Source organism: Pseudoliparis swirei, chromosome 24 (genome assembly GCF_029220125.1).
Source record: "Pseudoliparis swirei isolate HS2019 ecotype Mariana Trench chromosome 24, NWPU_hadal_v1, whole genome shotgun sequence".
Classification (NCBI taxonomy): Eukaryota; Metazoa; Chordata; class Actinopteri; order Perciformes; family Liparidae; genus Pseudoliparis; species Pseudoliparis swirei.
The window spans coordinates 10,776,159-10,791,680 of NC_079411.1; the positions used below are offsets into that span (position 1 = coordinate 10,776,159).

The 15,522-nt window shown below is 42.7% G+C and overlaps 1 protein-coding gene across 1 annotated transcript in view; it reads left to right on the top strand.

Moving 5' to 3' along the window:
- Positions 1–6,979: 6,979 nt before the first annotated feature.
- The window catches only part of fbxo41 (F-box protein 41), a 44,596-nt gene continuing 36,053 nt past the window's right edge, over positions 6,980–15,522 (top strand). Inside the window, exons 1-2 of the mRNA XM_056408486.1 lie at positions 6,980–7,528; positions 9,199–9,428. Coding sequence (XP_056264461.1) covers positions 6,980–7,528; positions 9,199–9,428 — 779 coding nt within the window. The remainder of the gene's footprint in view (positions 7,529–9,198; positions 9,429–15,522) is intronic.

The following is a 15,522-nucleotide window of genomic DNA, read 5'->3' on the forward strand; positions in this document are numbered from 1 at the left end:
GCTTTATTTCAAGAACACAGCGTGCTCAACAATGTCCAATAACAACTATCAACACACTGTAACTTTGGGCATGGGAGGTTCAGAGCAGCTTTAAGGAACATTGGGTTGGGTTTCAGAGGTTTGCAAAATAAAGGAGGTTCAGAGCAGAATAGAGTCAGAAAGAGATGCAGCACATGTTACATTGGGTGACAGAGCAGACCCACGACTGTAAAGAAAAGTAGCCTCCTCTCTTTAAAGTGGTCACTTTACTCTTTGGTTAAAGTCAATCATGTCTGTAACCAGCCTGTTTCCATTATTCTTGAGGGAATGTGTCTGTTTTTCAGAACTTCTTCGTTGTGTTTCGATGCCAGTTCGGTCTCCTTCTGCTGACTGTAAACAGGGTTAGCTTCAGGCTGTTAGCGAGTTAGCTCCATGCTCTTAGCTAGATAACTGCGGCAAGATTCGTGCTTTACACTTGTCTGAAGCTCTTTAGATCCCTCACCCCGTTGTAGTCCAGGGAGTTTCAGTCCCTTTGGAACAACAGACAGGGGAAACTAAACAGCGCATTACTCACTGAGCTCCAGCTGACAGCTCCGTTAGCAACCTGCTCCCGTAGCTCCGTGGAGCTCTCTGGGCTGAGGGAACGATACGTCTCTGATCTGCCGAATAGTCCAATCACGTGAAATAATAAAACGATGTCATTGGCCAACGAGCGCACATTTTTGCGACCCAAGATTCACGTTTCATCCGCCAATGAGAAGCCGGTCCTTGCCGAAACGACTGAAATATTTTCTCGATGCCGTACACACACGTTAGATCGCCTCGAAAAAGGGGAGGGGCTTCTCTCCGTGATAATGGCGATATATTATATTTTTTCACATTAACTTAAGTCAGGGATTCCCAAAGTGTGGTGTCTCTAGGGGGTGCGCGAGAGGAAAAATGTAATGGCGGTCTAATAGTGTAATAATTAATATTAAACATTCTCAGGGCTCTCAAGTGTCACGCATTGAGTGTGAGACTCAGTGGCGTCCCTAGGCTAAAAAACATCCGGATGTTTTTTAATTAGCCCCGAATATTAATAAAAAAAAGAAAAAAGATTTGGCACACAAGTGGTTAACAGCTCCAGGTCGCACGTGACGTCATTCACCCAAAACAGCGGAGTCTAACTGGCAGCAGGCGCAGGTAACAGCAAGCTGCTGTCTGAGAGTGTTTTTATGTCTACAAATTTCGCTGCTTCACTCCTCTGGGCTAAGCCCAGCGCCGCCGCTCCCATAACGCGCATCGCTCTGCCGTGGTACGCGCTGACATATCCGCGCACACAGGTGAGCACACTCGCACTAGAAAAACTCACCGAGCACAATAGAATTTAGAAAAGAGTAAATATACTGGTTGTATTTGAAGCAGGATGTTTAAAATAGCTGTAATTAAACCTCACCTGAAGAAGCCCACTCTTAATCAAGAGGTGTTGGGTACAGACCGATCTCTAACTTTACCTATCTCTCTAAGATCCTTGAGAAAGTAGTCGCAAATCAGTTGTGTGACATCATAATAGTTTATTTGAAGAGTTTCAGTCAGGATTTAGAAAACACTACAGCACAGAGACAGCACTGGTGACAATTACAAATGACCGTAGTGCTGCGTTTGACACCATTGACCATGAATTATCCTATTCCAGAGACTGGATCAGTCAATTGGCATTTCAGGCACCGCACTAAGTTGGTTTGGATCCTATTTATCCGATCGATCTCAATTAGTATTCGTAAACAATAAAAGCTCAATGAGGATTAACGTTAATCACGGAGTTCCACAAGGTTCTGTGCTTGGACCAATTTTATTTACCTTTTATATGCTTCCTTTGGGCAATATTATCAGGAACAACTCCATAAACTTTCATTGTTATGCAGATGCTACTCAATTATATCTATCGATCAAATCAGAAGAGACCAACCAGCTCGCTAAAATTCAAGCATGTTTTAAAGAAATAAAACATGTACGACCTGCAACTTCATGATGTTAAACTCAGACAACACTAATGTTATTTTATGCGGCCCAGAACACCTCTGAGATCAATTATCTGGTGATGTAGTTTCTGTAGATGGCATTGCCCTGGCATCCAACACCACTGTAAAGAATCTCTGCGTTATCTTTGATTGGGACTTGTCCTTTACATCCCACGTGAAGCAAATCTCAAGGACTGCAATTTTTCATCTACGTAATATTTAAAAAATCAGGCACATCTTGTTTCAAAAAGATGCAGAAAACTGGTTCATATACGTTTGTTATTTCTAGACTATATTACTGCAACTCCTTATTATCATTTATCAGGCTGATCTAATAAATTTCTTAAGATGGAGGGAGGGAGGGGTGAGCAGAGCAGAAGCACAGTCTGCGGTCTGCTGGAATAAAGAATATTACCAAGTAGAAACTTGGTGTTGGCGAATCCTTTCGGTGCTTTGGGGGGAAACCCATGGGTGACGGCATGAATCCCGTTACACTCTTGTATTATCTGCTCTGCACTGGTTCCCTGTAAAATCAAGAATCACATTTAAAAATCTTCTCCTAACCTACAAAGCCTTTATTGGTGATGCTTCATCATATCTTAAGGAGCTTGTAGTACCATATTGCCCCACTAGAGAGCTGCGCTCACTAAATGCGGGGCTACTTGTGGTTCCTAGAGTCTTAAAAAGTAGGATGCGAGCCAGAGCCTTCAGTTATCAAGCTCCTCTTTTATTAAACCAGCTTCCACTTTTAATCTGGGAGGCAGACACAGTCACCTCATTTTACAGTAGACTGAAGACTTTCCTCTTTGACAGTGCATATACAGGACTGTCTCAGAAAATTAGAATATTGTGATAAAGTTCTTTATTTTCTGTAATGCAATTAAAAAAACAAAAATGTCATGCATTCTGGATTCATTACAAATCAACTGAAATATTGCAAGCCTTTTATTCTTTTAATATTGCTGATTATGGCTTACAGCTTAAGAAAACTCTAAAATCCTATCTCATAAAATGTTTATATTTCCTCAGACCAAGTAAAAAAAAAGATTTATAACAGCTGAGTGTTTGTCAAGGCTCAGGAAACCCTTGCAGGTGTTTCGAGTTAATTAGACAATTCAAGTGATTTGTTTAATACCCTACTAGTATACTTTTTCATGATATTCTAATATTTAGAGATAGGATATTTGAGTTTTCTTAAACTGTAAGCCATAATCAGCAATAAATCAGAATAAAAGGCTTGCAATATTTCAGTTGATTTGTAATGAATCCAGAATGCATGACATTTTTGTTTTTTAATTGCATTACAGAAAATAAAGAACTTCATCACAATATTCTAATTTTCTGAGACAGTCCTGTAGTTAGGGCTGAATCAGGTTAGCCCTGGTCCAGCCTCTTGATATGCTGCTATAGGCTGCTGGGGGATGTTTTAGGATACACTGAGCACCTATCTCCTCTTCTCTCTCTACTTATGGATGAATTTTCATCTCTCCATCGCAAATCATTAACTCTGGTTCCTCCCTTAAGTCTTTGTTACTTCACGTCTCATAGGGTCCATTGGACCAGGCTTTGTCTGATGTTTCCTGCCATGGCCCTGCTGATGCGCCACGGTTTTTTCGATTTCTTGAGAGTTTTTCCTGATCAGATGTGAGGTCCTGGGACAGGCATGTCGTATGTATAGAGATTATAAAGCCCTCTGAGGCAAATCCGTAATTTGTGATATCGGGCTATACAAAATTAACTGAATTGAACTGAATTAAAACATTTTTTTATCACAGTAGTTATGTAATCCTTCGGACTGGAATTTTTTTGACTGGTAGTCACGCAGTTGGTGTCTTGACCGGTCTTGAAATAAAATCCTAAAATTCTCTTGGTCTGAGACCGAGACAAGGTCGAGTAAATATGCGGACAAAGACATAGACAAGATAAACCTAAAAGTAACTTGCATCAATACAAATCTTCTTTTTTTTGCATGCTCAACATGCTTTTATACACTGATACATATAGCTAAGTACTATGCCACTGTATGAAATGTTGCCATAGCACCAGGTGGCTGCTTTGTAGAATCATTATTACAGAGCCATTCTGTGCATGTTTATGTCCCCAAATAGTGCCAGGACCCAACATGTGGTCTTTGGGATTGTTGCAGAACAGTGCACAAGTGACAAAGAAGCACTGAGAGTTTCCTGTTTCCAACTACAGCCTTTACTCAAATGATCTCTTATATATCTGCTCGCACAGCTTGTCAGTTGGAAGTTGGAAGAAAAGACTACTCTGTTTTGGATTCAGATGGGACAGCTGGTTTGGCAAGACAGATGGCTTTTAGTTGTCACCGACTCTTACAGAAAATAGTAGTTTAGTTGTGATGTTGTGATCTCTTTTAGATTGGTTCTTGTAACCTGTCACTTAAGCAAAACAATGATGTTGGTTCATAGAGCTGAAATGACAAATTAATTAGTTGATGGAAAAAATAACTTGCAACTATTTAATAATCGACTAATCAAAGTAATTTTTCAAGCAGAAATTAAGCGCTACACATCCTCAGCTTCCAGTTTGGCAACTGCAGGATTTGTTGCTTTCTTTTTGTCATATATAAATGTAAACTGAATACCTTTGGCTTTTGGTCAAACAAAACAAGACGTTTGAAGACGTCACTTTTTACTTAATCCCAGACTATCTCCCAACATTCTTAAAATTTCCCATCAAAGACGTGCTGTTTCTTGCTCAAGGAGAACACCAGTCACTGCAGTTTACAGGGTCCTCTGATGGCGAAGAGCACTCAGAATTTAAACATAAAATATAGAATAAGGCACAAAACATCTGCTGTTGTGTTGATGCATCCTGGCTTTCTTGGGTGCGGGAGAATGAAATGAAATGAGGGAAGCTGAAGAGCGTCTACTATTAACTTATGACAATAAAACATTAACGGCAGACCTCTGCGATTTCTCAACTAAGCTCCATTGCCAGGATGTGACATGTGGATACCAAACAGCTTCACTTCCTTCCATTTACTGCCCGGTTAAATGCCTCATGTTGTAATTTTAAGCAGAGGGGATTTCTTGCAATCTGCAGTGTCGTGACTGGGTCTAAAAAATCCTCCTCTGTTAATAACTGGGCACATCTTGCCAGTATACTCCCTGTTCCAGCCTCACCAGACTTCTAATAACAGTCTTGGTGACTTCTGGGGATTTCTAGTGTTTAATTTAAGCCCTCTGTGAAGAACCGTCTATGCATCTGTGATTTGTGATTAGACCGCCAATGTCTGTGCCTGCTTCTTCTCTCATTAATAGCTGCTCGTAGGATGTTGTGAGAGAGAGAGTCTGTTCTGGTTCAAGCGTCCGTCCTGGATTGCTGTACAAGACCTCTGTGGTGGTCCATGTTAAAACACAGACTGTGCCCACTCTATGTCATTGCCTTTACTTGATATGCAGACCATGTGCAGACCATGTGCTTGGAAACATCGTTGTTCACCAATCCAGGTTGAAGGCGTTAATATTCTTGATTGTTGGTTTCTTCCATTTTTTCCCCCTGAAGGGTTATTTGGGAGTTTTTCCTGATCCGATGTGAGGTTTTGGGACAGGGATGTCTATGTGTACAGATTGTAAAGCACTCCGAGACAAATTTGTAATTTGTGAAATTGGGCTCTACAAATAAACTGAATTGAATTTAATTGAATTAAAATAAAGAAGAAAGAAAAAAGGAAGTAATGTTGTCATTGGGTAGATGAGGCACGTCAAGTATTCAGCAATAATGGACTATCCAGATTATCGTTTCATTGAGTTCGGCAGACCTTTATTTTCTATGAGTAAACTATGAATTTATCAATACATTATCATTTTTAGTTGTGCACTTAATTTATTCATCCTTTCTTTGCTTTCTGGGGTTTTAATACAAATATAAGGCAGCATTTAAGACATAGATGGAACTGCAGTAGCAATGGATAAAGAAAACACCACTCAGATCACAGATCCCCTCATAAAGAGCTTAGAGTTTGTCCAGCTGACCTCATAGACTTTAGACTAGAAAATTATGTTCCCGCTAACAAGCACTCTCACTAATGGAGCCATTTCCTTTTCCCCACTCTTCTCCCAGTCTTTCTCTGTGTGATTCACGGTACAAAGTGCAGGGGATTGCTTTATAACCTTTTATGAAATGCAGGTTTCATGTTTCTCAACCACTAAACTTAAAGATGAATGTTCCTCGAGAGTTCAGACACAGCAGACTGGTGGAGTGGTAAACATGGATAGATAAACTGTTATAGTGAAGTGCTCTCTAATCTTACAAAGATGTGTCAGAATGCTATGTTCATGCAACATCATGAAATATTTTGTATATGCAGTTGCATACAAATGTGTGAATTTGTCTTTTTTCTTACTTGTTGAAACATTACTAATGGTCCACTATGTATCAATGTTGCACTTCTTCTCCTAAATAAAAAAGAAAGAAAAGCAAGGAACTTTAATCAACAGTTGTCGAAGAAACAAGTTAAAGTATCAGGATTAACTTGACTTTCCTGCTGGAGAATTCTTGATATATTTGTTGATAAAGTCCCCCTGACTATATCGTTTTAAAGATAAAATAAGATGGAACTTTTTTAATGAAGAGTTAAATTGTTGGCTTAGATTAGCCTTTGTGATCAACTTTTTGTCACATATTTATCTAGCTTGATTAAATTATATTTGTTAAAATTATTATTTTTTAATTTAATGGTATACCACACTTTTACTCACATTTATTTCCTTCCCCTGTTTCTAGGACCTCAGACAGAGGGACCATGACCGATGAAGACCGGTTGAATGTTGCCACTATGTGTGGTCGTGTGACTGAGCTGGGCTCCTCCATAGCACATGGGAAACACTTCCTCCTTCTGACTTTTTGTTGTCGCCTTGTTGCCCTGTTTTCACCATGAGAGGATCTATCAGGTGCTTGACCTCTGTATCCTCATACGGGCGCTGCTGTTGTCCCGCGTGAGCGCCCCCTCTCCTCCGGCAGCCACTGGCGGTATGGCCTCTCTGGATCTGCCATACCGCTGTCCTCGCTGCGGGGAGCACAAGCGCTTCCGAAGCCTGTCGTCCTTACGTGCCCACCTGGAGTACAACCACACGTACGAGACCCTCTACGTCCTCTCCAAATCCAACAGTGTGTGTGACGCTGCTGCTCTGCTGCCGCTTGTGGCTGAGGGAGCTCTCCTTGCACCTGTCAACAACAACGACCCGTTTGAGCCGCTGCGGCCTTCAGCTTTAAAGGAGCGCCGGTTTCCTTGTCGTGAGCTTCCTTGTGCGGATGACTTGAGTCTGACCCCGGCTAACTCCAACACTGCAGCCCGGTATATTCCCAATGTGGAGTTTCCCCATGGGGAGATTTTTATGAAGAAAGCCATGACATCTGCAGACCAAGGTCCCCATGGCAACCCCAGCACAGCTGTAGCAGTGGCAGCTAATGTAGCGGCTAGTGCAGTGGAGGCGGCCTACGAGGAGGGCCTGGCCAGGCTTAAGGCTCGGGCGTTCGAACGGCTGGAGCTGGATGAAAGGCTTGAGAAGCTGTCTGAAGAGGTCAATACAATCCTTTTGGTTGTCAGAATCAACTTGACTTTGACTCTCAGTCGTTTTCAATATACTTTCGTAAAACAGAGAACAAACTTACATGATACAGATTCAGACATACGACTAAACAAAGATAACAAGCTAAACAAACAAGCAAACAAAAACATGTAGGTGTATGCTAAGTTAGAGCTGGAGACACACTATTTATAAAGATATTAGTCTGATCATTACATGTTCAACTAGAATGGGCACTCGGTAGAGCGCATACCTTCGCATATCACAAGGTTGGGCATTAAATTATGAACATTTTGGCATTAGTTGCATGCCAATTGGACAAAAATGTATCGTGCTATGGTAAAAAAAGAGTTTGACCTTTCCATGACCTTGACCTTGACCTTTGACCCGATTGATCCCAAAATCTAATCAAATGGTCCCCGGATAATAAACAATCATCCCACCAAATTTCATGCGATTCTAGAACATTTTGACCTGTTCATGACCTTTGACCTTGACCTTTGACCCGATCGATCCCAAAATCTAGTCAACTGGTCCCCGGATAATAAACAATCATCCCACCAAATTTCATGCAATTCGGTTCAATACTTTTTGAGTTCTGCGAAAGATTTTGACCTGTTCATGACCTTTGACCCGATCGATCCCAAAATCTAATCAACTGGTCCCCGGATAATAAACAACATCCCACCAAATTTCATGCGATTCGGTTCAATACTTTTTGAGTTCTGCGAAAGATTTTGACCTGTTCATGACCTTTGACCTTTGACCCGATCGATCCCAAAATCTAATCAACTGGTCCCCGGATAATAAACAATCATCCCACCAAATTTCATGCGATTCGGTTCAATACTTTTTGAGTTCTGCGAAAGATTTTGACCTGTTCATGACCTTTGACCTTTGACCCAATCAATCCCAAAATCTAATCAACTGGTCCCCGGATAATAAACAATCATCCCACTGAATTTCATGCGATTCGGTTCAATACTTTTTGAGATTTGCGAATAACACGCATACAAATAAATAAATAAATAAATAAATACACGGCGATCAAAACATAACCTTCCGGCATTTTCAATGCGAAGGTAAAAATGATTTTACAAGAGAAAGCTTCATTTTGTTAGGTGGAATTAAAGCATTTCTCACTTCATCACCCCCTAGTGGTTGTATCAAACTATAAATGCCCAAACGATCCAGAATAGGACATTAAGAATTAATAGTTAATATTTTACAGTAATTTTCCACATACACATTTTTAAAAACTTTTATTTGAAAGATGCTGTACGAAAAAAAGAAAAGTTGCTTTAATAGAAGTATGTAGAATAATACAAACTCAACACAGGGAAACTCTGTGACCTAGCAGAAAGAAAAGCTTTTCTTGCTCATGAGGGATTGGAGTGTAGCTGTGTGCTTAGTCTTCACACTAATGTCTGAAAGTTGTGTTGTGTTTTTCAAAACATAATGTAGAAGGAACTTTAGTCTGTTCTCAGTAGGTTTTGAGAGTCAGATGCTAAAATATAGATATGAAAAGATCTTCACTGACAGAAGTATTTGCTCATGAATATGTTATTTACTTAGTTCATGTCCTAATTTGCATAACTAGTTATGTCTCATCCAATGTGGAGATTATGGCGGGACAGGCAGCTCAAGTGCGTCTTGTCTTGTAGGTGGAGCAGAAAATAGCGTCCCGCGTAGGTCGTCTTCAGTCAGAGCTGGCGAGGAAGAGCTCCGAGCTGGAGCGGGCCAAGATGGAGAGCGAACGGCTAAGTCAGGAGAAGCAAGATCTGGAAGACAAGGCCACTGAGCTCTCTCGACAGGTGGACGTCTCTGTGGAAATGCTGGCCAACCTCAAACAGGACCTGGTGAACAAGGAGCAGGAGCTCAACCACAAACAACAGTAAGTGATATGTCTGTTCTTCAGACTCAGTTGAGTCAAGCTCTAGCTCATCTGTTTTGAGCTTTCCTACTAGGTGAGGAAATGTAGTTCGATTAAAGATTAAATATTGAGAAGAGATCAATTGTTTAAGTGTGAACATTTGCTGGTTTCGAACGCAGTGATAAATGTAATACTTTGAGCTTTGGACCATTGGTGGGATATAACAAGAAGACTTAACCTTAATTGTTCAAATAACCCTTAACACAGACATTTTGGGGGGCAGGTGCTCAAACCAAAATAAAGGGCACCCAATGCCAAAAAAAAATTCTGACAGAGTTGAAGCATTAGCAGCAATACACTGATGATGCTGTCCTCGACCTGCGTTTCCTCTGGGCAGCATCAGACCGCTATCTTACATTTTCTTTATGAATAAAGATGAATGATTATATAGCAACAACAGTACAAGCGTTCTGATTGGCTAATGGGTCATCATGCCAGCCACGTATTGCCCTCCTCGCTGGTCTGATACGGCTCCGTATTGCCCTCTTACGTCATTTTCAAAATGAGCGATATTGATAGACATCAACAGCCAAGAGCAGTGGTCCTCAAACTAAGGCCCGCGGGCCGGATACGGCCCACCTCCACATTTGGCCCGGCCCTCTGAACAAGAGAGGCCTGATTATTTTTTTTCAGTCTGGCCACGCAAATCCTAGACTAGCCCCTGTTAAATAGAACGGAATAAGAATTCTCTCTCTCTCTTTTCTCTCTTCTCGCTCTCTCCTCTCTCTTCTCTCTCTCTCTCTTCTCTCTCTTCTCTCTCTAAAAGGGCACTTTTCTCATCCAGGGCAAAGGGGCTGGTGCTTGAGCACCACTAGGGGTCTATCTGTGCACGTGCCTGCTTAAAAAGAAGCCTTATTTTTTATTGTGTGTAAAAAATACATGCTGCTGTTTTTATGAAGGTGATGTCAGTTTGTTGGTTCATTGGTATGTCCATCTCAATTGTTGATAGGTCATAGTCCACTTGGCTTATTGTAGAATAGAAAGAAGTAAAACATGAACCAATTTTCTCACCCGTGACCCTGATACTGTTGGCTCCTTACAATCCCTTGCTCTTCCTTTCATTACACAGTCATGCAAACACTCACACACACTCCCCTCCTCTGCTTTACTTCTGCCTATTTGTTGATGGTTTAAGTCACCAGATGTGGTCGGCATCTGTCCTGCTGCTTTCTCCATACGCCAGTGTCCTTTTTCTAAGTCTATATTCAAATGGAAGGTAATAAATAATATATAATGCATCCTCTGGTTTCCCTTTTTCCTCCTTCACAAATTAGGTTTTTAAAGATGAATGATATTAAATTTTCAAAAAACATATTTTACCAATACCATACAGTTTGTAATTCATTATTAATGATGTGTGATTAATTCCTCTTGCATAAAATGAATGCTAAACCACAACGTCATCGCATTACAAACTCTGCTCCTAGAGGGGCGTGGTCCTGGCGTGGTTGCCTCTCCCTCAATCCCACCACCTCGTTCGGAGGTGTTGTGAATGCCTTGTGGATGGATGAAAGCATTGGGTTATATTTGTGAGTTAATAAACTGAGTACCCACCCCTAATCTCCTAAAGGGGCGGGACAGTGGCAAATCCCACAAGACTCCAAAACAAGAAAACTAACTCCAAGTGTGTCGTCCCCTTTCTGAACTGTCTCTCTGAACTACTCTCTGGTGTAGTACTACTATAGCTGCTGCAAACTTAAGCTCTTTACCTATTTGTATCTATTTCATTTGTTAAGGTGATCTACAGCTGTAGGTGCACGGTGGTGTAGTGGCTAGCACTGTCGCCTCACAGCAAGCGGGTCGTTGGTTCAATTCCCGGTCTGGGCGGTCCTTCTGTGTAGAGTTTGCATGTTCTCCTTGTGGCAGTGTGGTTTCCCTCCAGCTTCCTCCCACAGCCCAAAAACATGCAGCTCAAGTTAATTGATCTCTAAATTGCCCATAGGTGTGAATGTGAGCATGAAAGGTTGTCTATCTCTATATGTACATATGTGCCGGGTACACCCAGGGCAGGGTGTACCCTGCTGTAGCGGCGTTCCGTCGTTGTTGTTTTCTTAATCCGCTAAAGAGCTGCAGACAGTGAGTTTCCTCTCACGCGCATGACAGGAGACCGTTCATTTCCTTTTCTTTCGATTTTATTTTCAACAGCAAAAAACACTAACAAAGTACACAAAATAATAAACGTTCAAAACGATCTCAGTCTTACGGTAAAAAAACTATATCTCTCATGTCTAATGCGGCTCTGCTCTTACACCTGTTGCCGTCATGACGTCATTAAATAGCCTGGCCCGAGCGTCAGTCATTAACATAAAGATCTTTTAATATATTCAACTTATAGTTCCTCCTAAATGAGCATAAATCTAAATATTAAATTATAAACTATTCTGAAACTTAAATATACTAAAAACACACTTGTGGCTCTTACATATCCGGCCCCTAATGGTTAAGCTTAAAGATTACACCATTACCAAATAACTTAAATTCAAAGAGCCAACAACTGAGTCAAGTATCAAACTAAACAAATCTTCATAATCACTGCTAATCTAAGTCTTGTTTAACAGTCTTTTTAAACATTTCTTCATCATCTGATCTTCTTGTGTTCACGTTGCTTCTTGCAGTAAACAGCTTGTTGACGGGTCTCTCCAGCGTGCTGGTTTGAGTCTGCAGCTTCATTCTGCGTACAGTTCCACTGGAGTCCGGTATGGTTTGGGTTATCCTTCCCATTATCCATGTGTTTCGTGGTGACGAGCTGTCAACTACTAACACCACATCTCCATGCTGGAAGTTTCTCTTCAACCTTGACCATTTCTGCCGTTCCTGGAGGAGAGGTAAGTATTCTCGAGTCCATCTGGTCCAAAACAGATCTGCGAGGTCCTGTACTTGCCTCCAGCGTCTCCTTGCATACTGATCGTTCTCGGTGAAGGTTCCCGGTGGCATGTTGGGTTGCACTTTCATCAATAGCAGATGATTGGGCGTCAGAGGCTCCATGTCGCATGGGTCATCGGACGGGCTCGTGAGTGGTCGTCCATTAATGATACTTTCGACCTCACACATCAGTGTCTGGAGGTCGTCGTCAGTGAGGGTCTGTTCTCTCACAAGTGCGCCAAGGATTCTCCGTGCAGTACGAATCTTCCGCTCCCAAACTCCTCCTTGGTGGGAAGCAGCTGGGCTGTTGAACATCCATTTAATGCCCTTTTGTTGCAAAGTTTTTTCAATCTTTAACTCATTCAAGCTCTCAATGGCCACTCGCAACTCTTTTTCTGCGCCGACAAAGTTTGTGCCATTGTCAGAGCGCATGATGGAGACCTGGCCTCTTCTACTTATGAAGCGGCGTATGGCGTTGATGCAAGAGCTGGTGTCAAGACTGTCTGCTATCTCTATATGCACTGCTCTAATGGCGAGGCAGGTAAACATCACACCGTACCTTTTGACAGTGCTCCGGCCCCGTTTGACTTCAAAGGGGCCAAAGTAATCTACGCCCACATTGGTAAATGGTGGCTGGTCTGGTGTTAGGCGATCTTCTGGCAGATTCGCCATCTTTTGCTCTCCCACTCTGCCTTTGAGTTTCCTGCAGACTGTGCATCTTGAGATCAGTTTTCTGATGGCTGAGGTTGCTTTCGGAATCCAAAACTTTTGTCTTAAGTGCGACAACATGTAGTTGCGCCCACAATGTCCAGTCTTTTCATGCAGATCAAGCAAAATGAGGGAGGCGACTCTGTAGTCTTTTGACAGAATTGCTGGGTGTTTGGCACCTTCTGTCATGGTGGATTTATCCAGTCGTCCTCCAACTCTTAAGATGCCATCTTGCAAAGTGGGATCAAGCTTGTATAGCTGACTACTTCTCTTGACAGTTCCACTACCGTAGAGGGCCTTCACTTCATCAGGAAACCATTGCTTCTGACTATGTCGAATAACTTCCACTTCTGCAGCCAGCAACTGTTCCCAGCTTAGTGTGTTCTTTTCTACGTCAGATTTGACCTTTTTCATTTGTTGCTGCATGCGTAATTTCAGTCTTTGTGGATTTTCTTTGACTTGACCAATGGAGTGCTGTAATTCTTTTCTTTTGTCCCTCAGGTGGATCAAGTTTCCTTGACTCTCAAAATCCATGCGACTGCTCTCTTCAGTCTGTCCCAACTTGAGTAGTACTGAAGCAGTTTGTTCACAGGGTCAGCACTCCCCTCGGCGAGGATCGTATACACAGCAATGTTTCTGACCTCTGGATCTTCCTGCGTGTCTTGCTTCTCCTTATCTGGCCTCTGTGGCCATTCACTTTCTGGCCACAACAGAAACTGAGGTCCTTTGTTCCACATATCATCTTCTATGAAGCTCTTAACTTTCATGCCTCTGGTGGCTTGATCAGCAGGATTTTGTGATGTTTCAAGTTTCAAGTTTCAAGTTTTTATTGTCACATCCCCTTTTATACAAGTATAATCGGTTCGTGAAATTCTTATGTGCAAAACACCCGACAGCAGTAGCAGACTAAAAAAAAGAATAAGAATGAGAATAAACTATACAATATCCACACACAAAAAAGAAGAAAGTATTAACAATATATATATAAAACAATGTAATAGAATATACATCATGACAATATATATATATAAAACAATGTAATAAAATATACACTTTTTTGAGACTATATATATATATATATATGTATATACATACAATATATATATAAACAATGTAATAAAATATACACCATGGCCATAGATATTCACAGAATATGTTCTAGTGTGTAGTGTTAATGAGGGTCTCAGTCCTTGTTCAGCAGCCTGATGGCCTGACTGAAGAAGCTGTCCTCAGTCTGTTTGTCGGCACTTGATACTGCGGTATCGCCTGCCTGACGGTAGAAGGTGAACAGTTTGTGGCCGGGTGGTTATTGTCTTTCATCATCCGCTTGGCCCTGGCCACGCACCGCTTGGTGTATATGTCCAGGATGGAGGAAGCTCACCTCCAACGATGTACTGTGCCGACCGCACCACCCTCTGTAGTGCCCTACGCTCCAGGGCGGTGCAGTTCCGTACAGACGGTGATGCAACCTGTCAGAACACTCGATGGTACTGGTGTAGAATGTTCTGAGGATGCGGGGGCCATGTTGTATTTCCTCAGTCGCCTAAGGAAATACAGGCGTTGTTGGGCCCTTTTCACCACGTGAGTGGTGTGCGTGGTCCATGTGAGGTCCTCGGAGATGTGCACGCCGAGGAACTTGAAGCTGCTGACCTCTCTACTGCAACTCCGTCTATGGAGATGGGGTGCTCCTCTCCGCTTCCTGTAGTCCACGATCAGCTCCTTGGTCTTCTTGACGTTGAGGACGAGGCTGTTCTCCTGGCACCACTGTACCAGTGATCCAACCTCCTCCCTGTAGGCTGTCTCCGTCGTCGGTGATCAGACCCAACACTGTTGTGTCGCCAGCAAACTTGATGATGACGTTGGAGCTGTGCATGGCCGTGCAGTCGTGGGTGTACAGGAGTAGAGGAGAGGGCTCAACACGCATCCCTGAGGGGCTCCCGTGTTGAGGGTCAGCGGCTCTGAGGTGGTACTGCCCATCCTCACCACCTGGCGGCCCGACAGGAAGTCCAGTATCCAGCTGCACATGGTAGAGTGCAGGCCTAGACTAGACTCTGAGCTTGGTGTCGAGCTTGGCGGGAACAATAGTGTTGAACGCTGAGCTGTAGTCCACAACCAGCATTCGCACACAACAGTTCCTCCCTCCAGGTGGGAAAGGCGGTGAAGTGCCATGGCAATTGGCTGCTCGGTGGATCTGTTTTCACGATATGGAAATTGCCATGGGTCCAGCGTGGCAGGCAACATGGAACAAATGAAGTCCTTGACCAACCTCTCAAGCATTTACTGTCAATCGAGGTGAGGGCTACGGGTCTCCAGTCATTCAGGCAGGTTACCTTGGGGTGTTTGGGGACAGGCACAATGGTGGACATCTTGAAGCTCTCAGGAACAACAGCCTGGGACAGGGAGAGGTTGAAGATGTCTGCGAAGACTCCTGCCAACTGGTCTGCACATGCTCTGAGGGCGCGCCCCGGGATGTGGTCGGGACCTG